Source organism: Balaenoptera borealis (genome assembly GCF_965194805.1).
Source record: "Balaenoptera borealis genome assembly, contig: HAP1_SCAFFOLD_1115, whole genome shotgun sequence".
NCBI lineage: Eukaryota > Metazoa > Chordata > Mammalia > Artiodactyla > Balaenopteridae > Balaenoptera > Balaenoptera borealis.
Window position 1 is genome coordinate 71,484 of NW_028123098.1, and position 16,501 is coordinate 87,984.

At 44.9% G+C, this 16,501-nt stretch overlaps 1 protein-coding gene and 1 pseudogene across 3 annotated transcripts in view; both read right to left on the reverse strand.

The window, feature by feature from the left end:
- Positions 1-16,501, reverse strand: part of LOC309621863 (uncharacterized protein) — a 160,684-nt gene that overhangs the window by 30,347 nt on the left and 113,836 nt on the right. Inside the window, exon 13 of one of the 2 annotated variants that reach the window (XM_082409186.1) lies at positions 11,733-11,822. The exons of the other annotated variant lie outside the window; for it this stretch is intronic. Coding sequence (XP_082265312.1) covers positions 11,733-11,822 — 90 coding nt within the window. The remainder of the gene's footprint in view (positions 1-11,732; positions 11,823-16,501) is intronic. 2 annotated transcript variants of the gene reach the window in all.
- Positions 8,878-10,721, reverse strand: LOC309621865 (heterogeneous nuclear ribonucleoprotein A3 pseudogene; annotated as a pseudogene). Its single transcript has 2 exons — positions 8,916-10,721; positions 8,878-8,884 (listed from the first exon to the last, which is right to left on the reverse strand). The product of its transcript is annotated as a heterogeneous nuclear ribonucleoprotein A3 pseudogene (transcript).

The following is a 16,501-nucleotide window of genomic DNA, read 5'->3' on the forward strand; positions in this document are numbered from 1 at the left end:
CATTATGTTTTGTTTGTTCCTGGTAAATAAACTGAAATCTTCTTAACATTAAAACAAAATCTAAACCACTAAATTCAATAATACAGGAGTATAACTTTTGAAAAAAATTTCTTTGGCTGCGCAGCATGTGGGATCTTAGCTCCCCAACCAGGAATTGAACCCACGCCTGCTGCATTGGAAGCGCAGAGTCTTCACCACTGGACCACCAGGGAAGTCCCAGGAATATCACTTTTAAAGGAGAAGTTATAAACCCCTTGGTTATATGAACTGCAGATTTTTAGTAAGAAGTCAATATATTTTTTGTTAGGCACATTTTATGTTAGGCTGTCTCCCTGCACAGGATGCAGGCGCCTTGAGAATGGAAATCATATCCCTCTATAGTACGTCCCTCTTCTTTCTGCCTTGCAGTTTGCTGCTCCACTTGTTCAACCCCACCTAGTAATAACCTATACTTCCCTCGTTCCTGTTTTCCCATCTTGAAAACAGACAAAAGGCAACCAAACAACGCAAAGGTCTCAACAAATAAGGGATATCCAAAACCAGAGATGGCCAGAACTTCTGTATCCCTCATGAAACCTAGCCCGGTGTTCAATATGTAGGTATCATTAATACATGCGTGTTGACTGAAACAGTTGAAACTCAATTCTTCCACTTCCCAGTTTAGTTTTAGTCCTCATACAAAACGTGATAATCAACTTGCTTAATGCTAGGGATCACAGTGAAAAATAATATCTGAACTGACTTCTGTCAGATGAGTGAGAACTAAGGTTAATTCAGTGTATCTGAAGCATAGAAAGTGAGGGCACAAGTGGCACAAGATGGGGCTAGAGAAGCAGAGAGGATTCTAGACCACGCAGAGTCTTAAAGGCCAACAAACACTGTGTTTTCTATTCTCAAAACAATGTTTGTGAGCGATGTTTATGAGCAATGTTCCAACTTGCCTTGAAGGTTTTTTGTGTGAAGAATGGATTGGAAGGAAACAAGATATATGGACACTAGTTAGGACCTAATCGCAACACACAGGCAAGTTCAGTATTAGGGTGTTGAGGGAGAGCTGACAGATTCCAAAGAAATTCAGGAGATGAACTGAAGCGGGCTTAATGGGGTAGGAGATGGAGGAAAGGAAGGTCTTAGGGAATTAAAGGGTTTACTGCACACATGAGCAAAGTCTCAAAATTAATCATTTGAACGTACAGAGGTAGATCTCTCAAATGACTCCGGTTAGGAAGCAACGGTACGCCCTTTAGAATTCCTACAGACAACACAAATCAACTGTTTCGATGGAAAATTCGGCGGGACCGGTGCGTTTTTTCACTCCAACTTAGCTCCAGTTCCTATTACTCACATCTTCTGTGCCAAAACAACACAGCTGGAGGAACTGAAGGGGATTCCGTTTTGGTAATTAAGGAGTGTCCCCAACACTGACAGTCCCATCTTAAAAAGCACTCCCTCTGCATTTTACCCGAGGAGCAATGGCCAGAGCCTCCCTTTGAAAACGATGGGCAGAAATGAGACCATCACACACAGTCCCTTTCAGCTACTGTGAACTGAGCCGCGAGACGACCAATACCCCCTGGCACAGCGCGGACGGGCCAGCGCGCGGGGGCAACAGGGACAGGAGACAGCACAAGAGACGAAGCCCAGGCCCAGGGGCCAAGGCCTATTACCTTTCCGGCATGTGCAAAACATAAAACAGAAGCAATATTGTAACAAATTCATTAAAGACTTAAGAAAAAAACAAAACTCAGATGCTAAAGTGCCTACTCTAACCACTATACTATATTGCTTCTATAAAACAAGCACTAAACCTCAGATACAGAAAAAAACCCTTTTCGTGTCCTCACACCTAGGTCAAAATTACAAAGCGTTAATTCAGGAGACAGAAAGGGAAGGAATAAATCTGAATGAATCTGAGTCAGAACACAGTGCTATATAACCTTAGGCAAATTCCACAATACCCATGCCTCAACATGGCAAATTCCACAATACCCATGCCTCAACCTCCCTATCTATAAAGGAGTTAACCACACCAGCGCTAACCATTACTTGCCTCCTGGTAGCTTGTGAGTGTTAATTAATATTTGTAATAAATACACAGATCATCAGTTGAAAGAAACAAGGAAAACTACAGCGTTATTATTATTGCCTTGTTGCTAGAGCTAAACACCACAAATCAACATAAATAACTTATGTACACCAAGAATGTAGGGTTTGAATATGTACTTTGAAAGGCCATCATATAATTAGTTGTTTCACCTCTAATTGCTTTTCCTTTTTTTTTTTTTTGAATTTAAAAAAGCAATACAGGGACTTCCCTGGTGGTTCAGTGGTAAAGAATCCGTCCTGCAATGCAGGGGACGCGGGTTCGATTCCCGGTCGGGGAACTAAGATCCCACATGCCGCGGGGCAACTAAGCCCTCGCACCAAACTACTGAGCTCGCACACCTCAATGAGGTAGCCCACGTGCAGCAAACTACAGAGCCCACGCGCTCTGGAGCCTGCACGCCACAACTACAGAGCCCACGTGCCACAACTAGAGAGAGAAAACCCGCACGCCACAACTAGAGAGAAGCTCTCATGCTGCAACGAAGAGCCCGTGCGCCGCAACGACAATAAAGATCCCACATGCCTTAACGAAGGTCCCGCGTGCCGCAACTAAGACCCAATACAGCCAATCAACCAATCAATCAATCAAGTGGGGCGGGGGGAGCAATACAGGAATTTCCCTGGCAGTCCAGTGGTTAAGACTCCAAGCTCCCAATGCAGGGGGCACGGGCTCGATCCCTGATTGGGGAACCAAGATCCCACATGTGGCACAGCGTAGCCGAAAAAAAAACAAAAAAAGCAACACATACCCTACGGCATTTATCCCAGAGAACGCATGTTCGCACAAAAAAAGGTACACAAATGTCCACAGCATCTCTATCAGTAATAGTCAGGAAATGGGAAAAAAAACTCAGATGTTCTTCAATGGGCAAGTGATTAAACAAACTGAAGTACAGCCAAACCATGGAATACTACTCAGCAATTAAAAAGAAAGCGGCACTGGGACCTCTCTGGTGTTCCAGCGGTTAAGACTCTGCACTCTCAATGCAGGGGGCCCAGGTTCCATCCCTGGTCAGGGAACTAGATCCCGCATGCTGCAACTAAAGACCCGCACAGCCAAATAAATAAATAAATAAATATTTTTTTTAAAAAAGAGGAGCACTGTTGATTCATGCAATTTGGATGACTCTCCAGGGAATTACACTGATTGAAAAAGGCCAATCCAAAAGGTTGCATACTGGGAATTCCCTGGCGGTCCAGTGTTTAGCACTCAGCACTTTCACTACCTGGGCTGGGTTCAATCCTTGGTCGGGGAACTAAGATCGCACAACCGGCAGCGCAGCCAAAAAAAAATTTTTTTTACTTAAAAAAAAAAAAAGGTTACACACTATATGATTTTATTCACATAACATTCTTTTTTTTTTAATTAATTAGTTAATTTATTTTATTTTTGGCTGCGTTGGGTCTTCGTTGCTGCGTGTGGGCTTTCTCTAGTTGCGGCGAGCGGGGGCTACTCTTTGTTGCAGTGTGCGGGCTTCTCGCTGCGGTGGCTTCTCTTGTTGCAGAGCACGGGCTCTAGGCACGCGGGCTTCAGTAGTTGTGGCACGTGGGCTCAGTAGTTGTGGCTCCCGGGCTCTAAAGCGCAGGCTCAGTCGTTGTGGCGCATGGGCTTAGTTGCTCCGCGGCATGTGGGATCTTCCCGGACAAGGGATCAAACCCATGTCCCCTGCAATGGCAGGCAGATTCTTAACCGCTGCGCCACCAGGGAAGTCCCACATAACATTCTTGAAATGACAGGTTGCCAGGGACAGATAGGGCCGGGGGAGTGGGAGACGGGCCATCTTCCCCAGGGGGTATTTTCCCTTGATCATCTGCACAAAAACTTTATTGCAACTTTATCCACTGCACTATCAGATCATTATGATTTGGTGGGGAGTGGGGGAGCAGCAGTGGCTATAAAATGGCATCAGGAGAGATCCTGTGGGATGGAAATGTTCTCTATCTTGACTGTGTCAATGGCAATACCCAGGTTGTGACAGTATACTATGATTCTGTAAGATGTTACCATTGGGGAAAACTGGGTAAAGGACACACAGGAGCTATCGCACTATTATTTCTTACAACTGCATGTAAACCTACAATAATCTGGACACAAAAAGTTTAATCAGAAATGAAGGCAACACATGCCTCTTGTAACAAGTAAAACAATAGTCCGTGGTCAGTCTCTTTCTCTACCCGTCCCATTCCCTCCCTCTTGAGATAACCATGCAAACTCACTGCTCATACAAACAGGCATGCATTTAATACTTTCTGTTTACTGTATCAAAATGGGATCATACATACTACATATTACCCTGCAGCCTACCTTCTTCACCCATCATCCCTATATCATAGAGAGCTTAAAAAAAAAAAATTTTTTTTTAAGTGCCAAGCAGGATGGCAGGTATAGAAAATTTTCTGACTAGGGCAAATCTGACAAATGTTTACCGTGCTAATGTGCCATAGCTCAGCCAGGTGCATTCAGTGAGAGCACAATATGCAAGTAGCATTCTAAAGAGATCTGCAAAAAATGCAAGGTCTTCAGCAGCTCTTCGAGGATCCCATCCCCCTCTCTGCCTCCTCCATGGAACCATCCCATGGAGGTTGAACAGTTTAACTCCATTTGCCCCTCCTGCTGTTTGTGCTTTCGTTGTATACTTCTGTTCTACATCTCCACAAGACATTATTATTGTCACTTATTTACAAAATAACATATAAATATAAAGGTGTATGTACCTGGGTATATGTACATGTATATATTAGACACACACACACTTTAAGTGCTCTTTGTTCTTTCCTGCAGTTGTGTTCTTTTTTTTTGGGGGGGGGGCAAGTTTTTATATTGGTAAAGTTCTGTACTACTAGAAATATAAGATTTGAAAAGAAAAGTGAGACTTGAGGATCATCTGTGGAGCTTATCCTCATTCTCCTGCTGACGCATTATGTGTTTATAATTTGAGAACTGCAGATAAATACAAACTGGTCTTCTCCATACTTGCTCACTAAGGAATTCCTCATTTCTAGGAAACGTCTATTTCAAGGAAAGGAAACAAACAAAAACACCTAGTGCACTAGATGATTAAAAGGTACACATTTTATAGCCTGAGTTCGAGAAAAAAATTACCCAAGAAACGGCCTTTTTCCCTAGGAGCCAGCTTCTACTAGGGGAGTCTAGGGTTCTCTAGGCAAAGAAAAAAAACTTGCCAGTTTAAACAGAATAACAGAAACGTTCAGCCAATCAAATATACAGAACTCATCACTTGCAGTGAGGAATGAAAGGCCTGTATCAACAGAAAAAATAAATGGCACCGGCAACGTCTGCAACAGAAAACAAACAGGAAATCCTTTAAAAAGCCAAAATTGCAAAGACAGATGAACAGGGTATGAAATTACACGCCGGGCAATGCACCTGTTAAAGGAAAAGAGGCGCACACCAAGTCTGAAGTCTTAAGAATTCGGTGTTTAACACTACTTCTGCATGCTGCCCAGCAGAAAACTCGGGTCCTGGCTTAATCCACAACGCACACTTCATTTAAGGAGGTGAACTGCTTGGTCTGACTCAGTTTCTTATTCTGTAAAATGAATGCAACACAGCTGTCGTGAGTCCCCAAAGAATTCTGCACAAACGCTTTGTAACTCCAAAGTGCTGTGCAAATCAGAGCAGCCCTTCTCTCCTTCACATTCGTTGGACTTAGAATTTCAGAAGTTTAGCTGAAAATATAGACGACTCGGAAGCAAGGGACTGAGAGTGGCCCACACAGGTGGAAAGAAATGCAGAAACTGGAGCACCTCATACAAACCGCAAGAGACCACGTTCACGTGCACACGTTATCAGTGACAGAAAACGCCACCGGTAGCAACTGTAAACCACTGAGAGGACCAGCAACGACATGTGTCCAAATCCAGCCGGCAGCACAGCCTCGTCGGCGGCAATGCCTTAAACACAGCTCCCCGCACTCCGCGGCCTAACAAGATCCACTTTTTCCAAAAAGTTTAGCAACTTGCCAAGTACACTGGCGTAGTTCACCTTTTTTAATTGCTAAGCAAACATGCAGGGGAGTTGAGACAATCAAGGGAATGTTCAGCCTTCCTCAAAAATAAGATCCAGGAAATTCACGTTTTGCTTGAACAGTTTCATGTCTAAAACTGATCACAAACCTCTGTTTGATGTTGTTTTCTCGCTGCTGGCCAATAAGCCCGGGAAAGAGAACCAATTCTTTCAAACAGGGAGGGCTCTCTGCACTCTTCAGCTAAACCAGCGAGGCTTTACCACCGTCACGTTTAAAATAATGAGGAGGATGCCTCCATAGAGTTTACCGGGCTGCGCTAATCACGAGGGGCCTCGGGCGCCCAGGGCGGATCCCAGCGCCGGTGGCCGCGGGACCGGACCCCCTCCCCGGGACGCGGCCGCGGGACAGGACGCCCCCCAGAACCCCTGCCCGGGACGCAGCTGCGGGACAGGACGCCCCCCAGACCCCTGCCCGGGACGCAGCTGCGGGACAGGACGCCCCCCAGAACCCCTGCCCGGGACGCGGCCGCGGGACACGAAGCTCCCCCCTCCCCAGGAACCCCTCCCCAGAGCGCGGGCCTCGCCGCCGTCTCGCAGCACCCGCCGCGCTCACCGCGGGCCGGGAGCCCCCTCAGGCCGACTGGCCCCCGCCCGCCGCCCGGCCTCCCTCCGGCCCGCGCCGCCCGCCGCGCTCACCGCGTTTTTCTTCTGCACCATCTTGTCCATCTTCTTGGCAATGCGGACCACCTCGTCCTCCATGGCCCTGGCAGGCCTGCCCCGCGCCGGGCCGCGGGGGACGGGAAACGAGCGGAGCTGGCCGGGCGGCAGGTAAGCCCAGGCGTCGGCGAGGGCCCTCACCAGGCGTCACCGAGGCGCTTCTTCACTCACGACGACTGCGACGGCGGGGGCGGCGGCGGCGGCGGCGCTCCTCCCACGCAGGCAGCGCCAATCGAGCTCCCAGCTCGCGGCGGCGACGGCGGCGGCGCTCCTCCCCCGCAGGCAGCGCCAATCGAGCTCCCAGCTCGCGGCGGCGACGGCGGCGGCGCTCCTCCCACGCAGGCAGCGCCAATCGAGCTCCCAGCTCGCGGCGGCGACGGCGGCGGCGCTCCTCCCCCGCAGGCAGCGCCAATCGAGCTCCCAGCTCGCGGCCGCGGCGGCGCTCCTCCCCCGCAGGCAGCGCCAATCGAGCTCCCAGCTCGCGGCGGCGGCGGCGGCGGCGCTCCTCCCCCGCAAGCAGCGCCAATCCAGCTCGCGGCGGCGGCGGCGGCGGCGGCGCTCCTCCCCCGCAGGCAGTGCCAAGCGAGCTCCCAGCTCGCGGCGGCGGCGCTCCTCCCCCACAGGCAGCGACAATCGAGCTCCCGGCTCGCGGCGGCGACGGCGGCGCTCCTCCCCCGCAGGGAGCGCCAGTCGAGCTCCCAGCTCGCGGCGGCGGCGGCGGCGCTCCTCCCCCGCAGGCAGCGCCAACCGAGCTCCCAGCTCGCGGCGGCGACGGCGGCGGCGCTCCTCCCACGCAGGCAGCGCCAATCGAGCTCCCAGCTCGCGGCGGCGGCGCTCCTCCCCCGCAGGCAGCGCCAATCGAGCTCCCAGCTCGTGGCGGCGGCGGCGGCGGCGGCGGCGGCGGCGCTCCTCCCCCGCAGGGCAGCGCCAATCGAGCTCCCAGTTCGCGGCGGCGGCGGCGGCGCTCCTCCCCCGCAGGCAGCGCCAAACGAGCTCCCAGCTCGCGGCGGCGGCGGCGGCGGCGCTCCTCCCCCGCAGGCAGCGCCAATCCAGCTCGCGGCGGCGGCGGCGGCGGCGGCGCTCCTCCCCCGCAGGCAGTGCCAAGCGAGCTCCCAGCTCGCGGCGGCGGCGCTCCTCCCCCGCAGGCAGCGCCAAGCGAGCTCCCAGCTCGCGGCGGCGACGGCGGCGGCGCTCCTCCCCCACAGGCAGCGCCAATCGAGCTCCCAGCTCGCGGCGGCGGCGGCGGCGGCGCTCCTCCCCCGCAGGGAGCGCCAATCGAGCTCCCAGCTCGCGGCGGCGGCGGCGCTCCTCCCCCGCAGGCAGCGCCAATCGCGCTCCCAGCTCTGTTCTTTTGTTGTTTTTTTTTTGAATTCTGAGATTTTTCATTTGAAGTAAATCTTAAAGCTATTAAATTCACAAATATGCTAATTTAAATACCCAATTCTATTATCTAAAACACACATTGCAAACATACAAATATCTATTCTCTCCACATGTCAGAGCCCATTCATTTCATGGTTTGGAAATGGGGAGAATAGATCCCCTTAAACTGCAAGTCAGCAGGTGTTTCTTTACAGTTAACTTTAGCAAAATTCATACAAAATATTAATGAACAATGATCTTCTTTACTTGTTAACTCACAAGGAAACACCTTCAAAACTGCATTTTGTTAAAGTTTCTGTACTAAAATGTAGAAAAACTGAACTACACAAATATTGAAAAGTTTAAAATTCCTTAATTTTTTATTCCTGGTACCACTACCACAATTTACAGGGCAATATACCTGATGTAATGAAAAGAAAAAGACAAAGCTACAACAGATAAAAGACCTCAGGAATGTACATCTAATTGACCCTCCGTTGCATGAATCAATAGCTGCACTTTTTGCAAACTGTGGCTAGGACAGTCCTGAACAAGAAGGGTTTCCTGTTTAAGCTGCAGTAACTTTTCTGACTATGGATCATCGTTCCTTCTGCGGCAGGTTTTTACAGTTCCTCTAATGCATTTGGGACGACTGTCTCAAAGTAACCTGCAGCTTTCCTGACAACTCCTCGCTCTCTCTCCTGCTAAGAACTGTAGCCCTTTTCTTCTGAGTTTTGAGAACCTTCTGCTACCATATCCACCACTTCCACCACCAGATCCATAACCACCACCATAGGGACTTCCCGAGCTTCTTCCACCAAAACTGCCCCCCTTCATGGGTCCATAATTTGATTGCTGTTGTCCACTATAATTTCCAAAATCATTATAGCTCCCACCACCACCACCATAGTTACCTCCAAAATTTCCTCCTTCATTGTAAGCATCATATCCTCCACCACCGCCACCATATCCACCATCTTGGTTTCCATATCCTGGTCCACCACCACCATAGCCTCCTCTACTACTGTAACCAGGACCACCACCATCGTTACCACCGTCGCCTCCAAATCCGTTTTATCCACCATCACCTCCTCCATAACTACCTCTGCTGCCACCACCTCCACCACCATAGCCTCCTCTTCCACCAAAGTTTCCACCACGGCCAAAGTTACCTCCACCACCTCCAAAGTTTCCTCCACGACCCATAAAGTTGCCAGATCCACCTCCACGACCTCTCTGTGATCCAGCAGATTGCATTTCTTGTTTAGAAAGGGCCTTTTTCACTTACAATTATGCCCATTAATAGTGTGGTATTTCTGAACAACAATTTTATCAACTGTATCATGATCATCAAAAGTTACAAAAGCAAATCCTCTCTTTTTTCCACTCTGCCTGTCTTCCATAACTCCTATGGTTTCAATCTTGCCATACTTTTCAAAGTAGTCTCTCGAATTACATTCTTCTGTATCTTCTTTAATACCACCAACAAAAATTTTCTTCACTGTTAGACGGGCACCAGGCTTTACAGAATCCTCTCTAGAAACAGCTCTCTTTGGTTCCACTACACGCCCATCAACCTTGTGTGGTCGAGCACACATTGCTGCATCCACCTCTTCAACCCAAGAGTAAGTCACAAAACCAAAGCCCCTGGAACGGTTTGTCTGGGGGTCTCTCATCACCACACAATCTGTAAGTGTGCCCCATTTCTCAAAATGTTCTCTTAAGCTATCGTCTGTAGTTTCAAAGCTCAGACCACCAATAAACAGTTTTCTCAACTGTTCTGGTTCCTTTGGATCATGGCCCTCCTCCCCCCGGCGGCGGCGGCGGCCGGAGTCGGGCTGGGGGCGACCGGGCGGCGGTTTTACCTCCGTTTTGAGACCGGACTCGCCTCTTCCAACTCGAGTTCAATATGGGACCGAGAGCCCAGCTCTGTTCTATGTTGGGCCATTTTACTTCAGCCCAAAAAAATTTCTTCTAGTATTCCCTAAGGTCTGCTGGGGATCAGTTTTCTTATTTTTCATTTATCTGTATTTGATTTTTTAAAATTGATTCCAATTTTCTGTTGAGATTCTCCATATTTTAATCTATTAATCCCCATCTTTTACTCTCAATATAGTCATTTTAAAGTTCTGTGCTAACTCCAGAATCTGAATTCCCTCTAAATCAATTTTTCTTGGTTTTTTTTTTTTTGTTTTTTTTTTTGTCTTAAGTTTTAGTCACTTTTTCCTGCTTCAGGAATTTCATAATTTTTGATTGTGTGCTGGACGTGGTGAATAAAAAATTCATAGAGACTGAAGATGCTATTACTTTGCACCAGAGAAGATTTACCCTTTTCTCTGTTAATCAGAGTGGCTGATCATTTCAGTCATTTCAGGAATTTTACTAGGTCAGAACTGGGTTGGAGCTTTAGTTGTCTCATCCTACCTATGATTTTTCCTAATTTGTGGCCTCCCTGGATTTTTGCTGTGAGCCTGACAGGTCTTTGATTCTTCAATAAATACAGTCAGTTATTGACTTCAGTCTTTCAGATGTTTGAATTCAGCTCTTTAGGCTCTCAGTTCTCACAGCTTCAGAGTATGGCAAATGTAAGGAGAGACCAGCTATGTATTTGTTGCCGTTACACTTTCTCAGTGAAAATTTGTCTCATAAACACTGAAACATTGCAGATGACTTCACTTTTTCTGACTCAGCCCCCTTCTTGGGGATGGCACTTCTGGGTTTTTACTGTGAGTCTGGTAGGTCTCTAATTCCTCACTTTGGAAAGTTCTCTCCCTCAGGCATTAGGTATTTAGCTTCCTGCTTTATATAGGTTCAAAAACTGGCAAATGTCTTGAAGAGGAGACCTAATGATTGTCACAGGCCCCTTTATCTAGCGGGATTTGGTTTGTTAGTGCCATGACTGTGCAGGAAATTTCACTCTGCTTTCTTGGCTCAGTCCCCCATCATCCTATACCACCCTGACACTAAGGAAATGTCCTGTGGGGGAAATCGGCTTGACATTCTGCTAGATTTCACTCCATCATGCCAGCAAATGAGTTCATCAAAAGATATGGTGATTTCTCTTTTCCAGTGGAGTATGTCTCCCTACACCAAACCCCTGCTCCAAATCTCTAAATGTCCCTCTCTAGCATATTAGTTGATATTGTTTCTTGATTGCTTCCTTAGCTCGATGATCTTTTATTCAAGTTTGTTTGCTCGTTGCAGCAGGAGTGATGGCCTGTGCCTACCTAGTGCAGGCATATTATTATGGAGATATGGCTTTGGTCCCAGACACCACAATAAGGAGAATATCATAAGAAAGCAAGTCACACGAGTTGTTTGGTTTCCCAGTGCATGTACAAGTTATGTTTATGCTATACTGTAGTCTATTAAGTGTGCAATAGCATTATGTCTAAAAAAAGTACATATCTTAATTTGAAAGTAGACTTTAAGAATGCTACCCATCATCTGAGCCTTCAGCAAGCTGTAATCTTTTTGCAATAGTAACATCAAAGATCACTGATCACAGATCATGTAACAAGTATAATAGTGAAAAAGTTTGAAATATTGTGAGACTTACCAAAACATGACATAGAGACACGAAGTGAGCAAATGCTGTTGGAAAAATGGCACCACCAGTAGAGCTGCTTGACACAGGGTTGCCACAAACCTTCAATTTGTAAAAAAAAAAAAAAAAAAAAAAAAAAAAAAAAAAGCATTATCTGCAAGGTACAATAAAGTGAAGTGCAATAAAGTGAGGTATGCCTATGCATCCTGCCTCAAAGCAGAAATCCTATTTAGATCACCTTTAATTTCTCTCTATGATATATCAATAGTTTTCTATTCTAATAGGGTTCTTACATTTTTTATTACACTTATTATTAGGTATATGATGTTTTGATGATAATGTAGATGGCATATTTTTTAGTTTTTAATTTTATAACTTTTCAGACACAGAAAAATGTTAGTGGAATTTTTTAATGTTTGGTCTCTTATCTGGCAACTCTTCTAAAAACTAACTGATATTCTAATAAGTTATCTGTAGATGGTTTTGGATTTTCTGTATCCTTAATTATATCAACTATGGAAAGTGACAGTATGATTTCTTCCTTTCTTAGCCTTATATTTCTGATTTCTTTTTCCTGCCTTACTGCTAATGCCATTTAATACTTTTACTAATAGGTTGAATAGAAAAGGTAAGAGTTGGCATTCTTATTTTGTTCCTAATCTTACAGTGGACGTTCTCCACATTTCACTATAAATAGGATGGTGGCTCTAAAGTTTTTTGTAGTTTCCCTTTGCTATGAGTTTTTAATCATACATAATTATTGAATTTTATCAAATGCTTTATCTGACTATACTGATATGATCATATACATTTTCTCCTTTATTTTATGGATGTGGTGCATGACATTTATTGATATTTGAATGTTAACTCACCTTGCATTTCTGGAGTAAAACAACTTGGTAGGAATTCACACACACACACACACACACACACACACACACACACATTCACTCACTCACACACTCTACATTTGATTGTCTAACATTTTGTGTATGATTTTTGCTTCTGTATACATAAGGGAGATGGGCCTATTTTCTTTTCTCATAATTGTCCTTTTAATTAGTGAATAGTATATAGAGGGTAGAGATTTAAAAGACCTTTTAAAAGGTCTTCTTCTTCTGTGATATAATACAATACAGTATTACTCCATTTTTTAAAAATGACCTTTTTCATTTTCAAATAATTTCAAATCTGCAGAAAAGATACAAACAGAGTTCCCTTTACCTCTCTCCCAGTTTTTCCTATTGCTAACATCTTATACTACCATAGTATATTTTTCAAAATTAAAAAGCCAACATTTATACATTACTATTAACTAAACTTAAGACTTTTTTTGGATTTCACCAGTTTTCCTGTTAATGACCTTTTTCTGTTCTAGGACCCAATCCAGTATATCACATTCCACTTAGTTAGTTGTCATGTCTCCTTAGTCTTCTCTGGTCTATGACAGTTCCTCATTCCTTCCTTGTTTTTCATGATTTTGACAGTCTTGAGGAATATTTGTCTGATATTTTGTAGAATTGTTCTCAGTCTGGGTTTGGCTGATGTTTTTCTCATGATTCGACTGGAGTTACAGGTTTTGACAAAGAATACCGCAGAAGCGAAGTAACCGTCTCATCACATCATAACAGAGAGTATGTAGTGTCTCCGTGACATCACTGGTGATGTGAAACATCATCACTTGCATAACATGGTGTTTGCTTGGTTTCTCCACTGTAAAGTTACTTTTTCTCCCATTTTATACTGTCTCTGGAATTCAATCATTAAGGCCAGCCCAGGACTGGACTTAAGGGGAAGATTAAGCTTCACCTCCACCTCCTTGGGGAGGAGATGGATGCCGGGGGGGGGCGGGGGGGAGGTTACCTACATATGGAATTCTTCTGTTGGCAAGATTTGTCTTCTCCCTCCCTCCTATTATTTATTTATTTATACACTCATTTATTTACTCCATTATGTTTTAATATGGATTCTTTATCATCTATATACATAATTACAACCTTAAAAACCTCTGGTTCCCCCACTGACATATAAACTTTTTGAGGAAAGGCTCTGTTTCTTTTTTATTTTTGTACACTCTATGCGTTTAGCATAGTCCCCTAATTTATAGTGGACTTCCAGTAATTATTTTTTAATGGATATCTTTCCACTTCAACTGAAAAGTACCCTTTCCTTATATAATAGCATTCTAAATCCAAAATAAAAGTAGATTTTAAAATAAGTAAAAGTAAACTCATGCATGATCACCCTGTAATAAGTATGTAAAAAAGCACAGGGTACTGCAGAAATAACTTAACCATTTGAGTTGGATGTGTCTCCAAAAAATATTGAAGCCACATTTGGAAAGAAATTACAGTATTTGATAAGCCAAGGATATGACCTGCTGTGTGCTTTCTCTTTTTTGTTCAGATCACCAAAGGAGATTAAGACCCCGTTTTCTCCCTTCTCTGGAAAATTATCATCTGATGCAGTCACTCAGATAACAACAGAGAGTCCAGGAAAAACCATGTTTTCATCTGAGATTTTTGTTAATGCTGAAGATCGTGGACATGATATTCCAGACCTCAGTACACAGAAGTTGGGCAAAGTTCCTGTCAAGTTTGCTTCATCATCTTCAGTCCAACAGATTACTGTTCTTCATGGCACAGATGGTAAGAGAATTTTAGGTCACATTACCAACTTTTGTGTGTCATTAACTAAGAAATTTCTTGATTGGGTCTTTCTAGTTAGAAAACCTAATTTTAATTTTAAGCATTAGGTTGTACATGATTAAAACATCTTTTATTTACATAGCTATGAAGAGAATATAATTTATTATGTTTTTACTTCAATTTCTAGTGAAGTTAACAACCTATGTGAAACTCATGCTACTTGTGGCTGACGTATTTTCAACTCATAATACTTGTCATAAGAATGCAAGTAGTTCATGAAAACATAAAAACTATAGAGGTTCAATTTTAGGGAGGTAGATAACTATTTGGCATTGTTTCTTTTACTATTGTTTTGCATGATACAGTGAACAGATAGCAAACACAATACCAGTCTATTTCTTGCTCAAGAAACGTTGAGCAGGGACCCAGGTTGACTGTGACTCTGCTTTCTTTAAAACATGGAACCTTGGATTCATCATCATAGTCAACTGGAAGGGACGAAAAGCATGGAGGAGCACATGTTGGGAGGCTTTTATGGGCTAGGCCTAGGTGTGGCCCACATCACTTTCCACTGACTAGGAATAGTTTAGCTGTGCTTTCCAGGATGAAGAAGAAATGAGTTTTGGTGAACAGCTAGCAATTTCTACCATAAGGTCTACATTTAGAGTGTTCCTATGCTATCATGACAGTGATATTTTTATAGTGCTTATACTATATAACATTCAAAATTATAGCAAGTTATTTTCTTTTTCAGACCAGTAACTGGAAAGTTAAGTTCCCATTCTACCTCCAAATGAGGGTGGGAACTTTCAATTACTAATTTTAAAGTATTCAACAGTTTGTACAAATCTATTCAAAATATATTTTAAGTTTTCCTACTTGTGCAAAAAGTTTATCTGTCTGTAGGTATAAATGGAATATGCCTAAATGTATAAAGAAAATTGCTTAGTTCCACATGTAAATTGCACTGAATTTAATTTGAATAAATACATTTATATGTTGAAATGGTTATATTTCTTTTCTTTTTTTTTTTTTTTACTTTTATTTATTTTATTTTTGGCTGTGTTGGGTCTTCATCGCTGCGTGCAGCCTTTCTCTAGTTGCGGCGAGCGGGGGCTACTCTTCGTTGCGGTGCACGGGCTTCTCATTGCGGTGGCTTCTCTTGTGGTGGAGCACGGGCTCTAGGCGCGTGGGCTTCGGTGCATGGGCTCAGTAGTTGTGGCTCGCGGGCTCTAGAGCGCAGGCTCAGTAGTTGTGGCACATGGGCTTAGTTGCTCCGCGGCATGGGGGATCTTCCCGGACCAGGGCTGGCACCCGTGTCCCCTGCATTGGCAGGCGGATTCTTAACCACTGCGCTATCAGGGAAACCCGAGATGGTTATATATCTTATACATTTTTATTGTGATATAAAATTATGCCCCCCAAATGTATAGTCTAATCAATATCACACAGAACACCTTTAATGTGTCAGTTACCTATTGCCACCGTGATACTGTATAAGAACCTCGAAAATCTCAGTGCTTCGTAACAACAGACATTTGCTTTCCTCACTCATGGGCTTATGAGTCAGTTGGAGTTTGGCATCAGGATGCAAAAACGGTTTGGGTCTGTTCCACATGCCTTGTACTGAAACCCAGGCTACTCTGGGTATGCTGTTTTCATGTTGGTGGCAGAGCACAGGAGAGGAAATCCAACTGTGAAAGTGTATTTTATACCTCTTCTGACATCAAATGGATCGGTCTACATAGAGCCCACAGTTCACGGTCTTACCTTTACATACAGGTACTTGGTAGAAAGGACTCCTTTAAAAGAGAAATATTATTTGGTTTAATAATAAAAGATTTTTAACTCTGTGGATTCAGAAGTAAAATTTTAAAAAATATTTTAAAAGTATACAGAATAGGGCTTCCCTGGTGGCGCAGTGGTTAAGAATCCACCTGCCAATGCAATGCGGGGGACACGGGTTCGAGCCCTGGTCTGCGAAGATCCCACATGCCGTGGAGCAACTAAGCCCATGTGCCACAACTACTGAGCCTGCATTCTAGAGCCCGTGAGCCGCAACTACCGAAGCCCACGCGCCTAGAGCGCATGCTCCGCAACAATAGACGCCACCGCGATGAGACGCCCGCACAC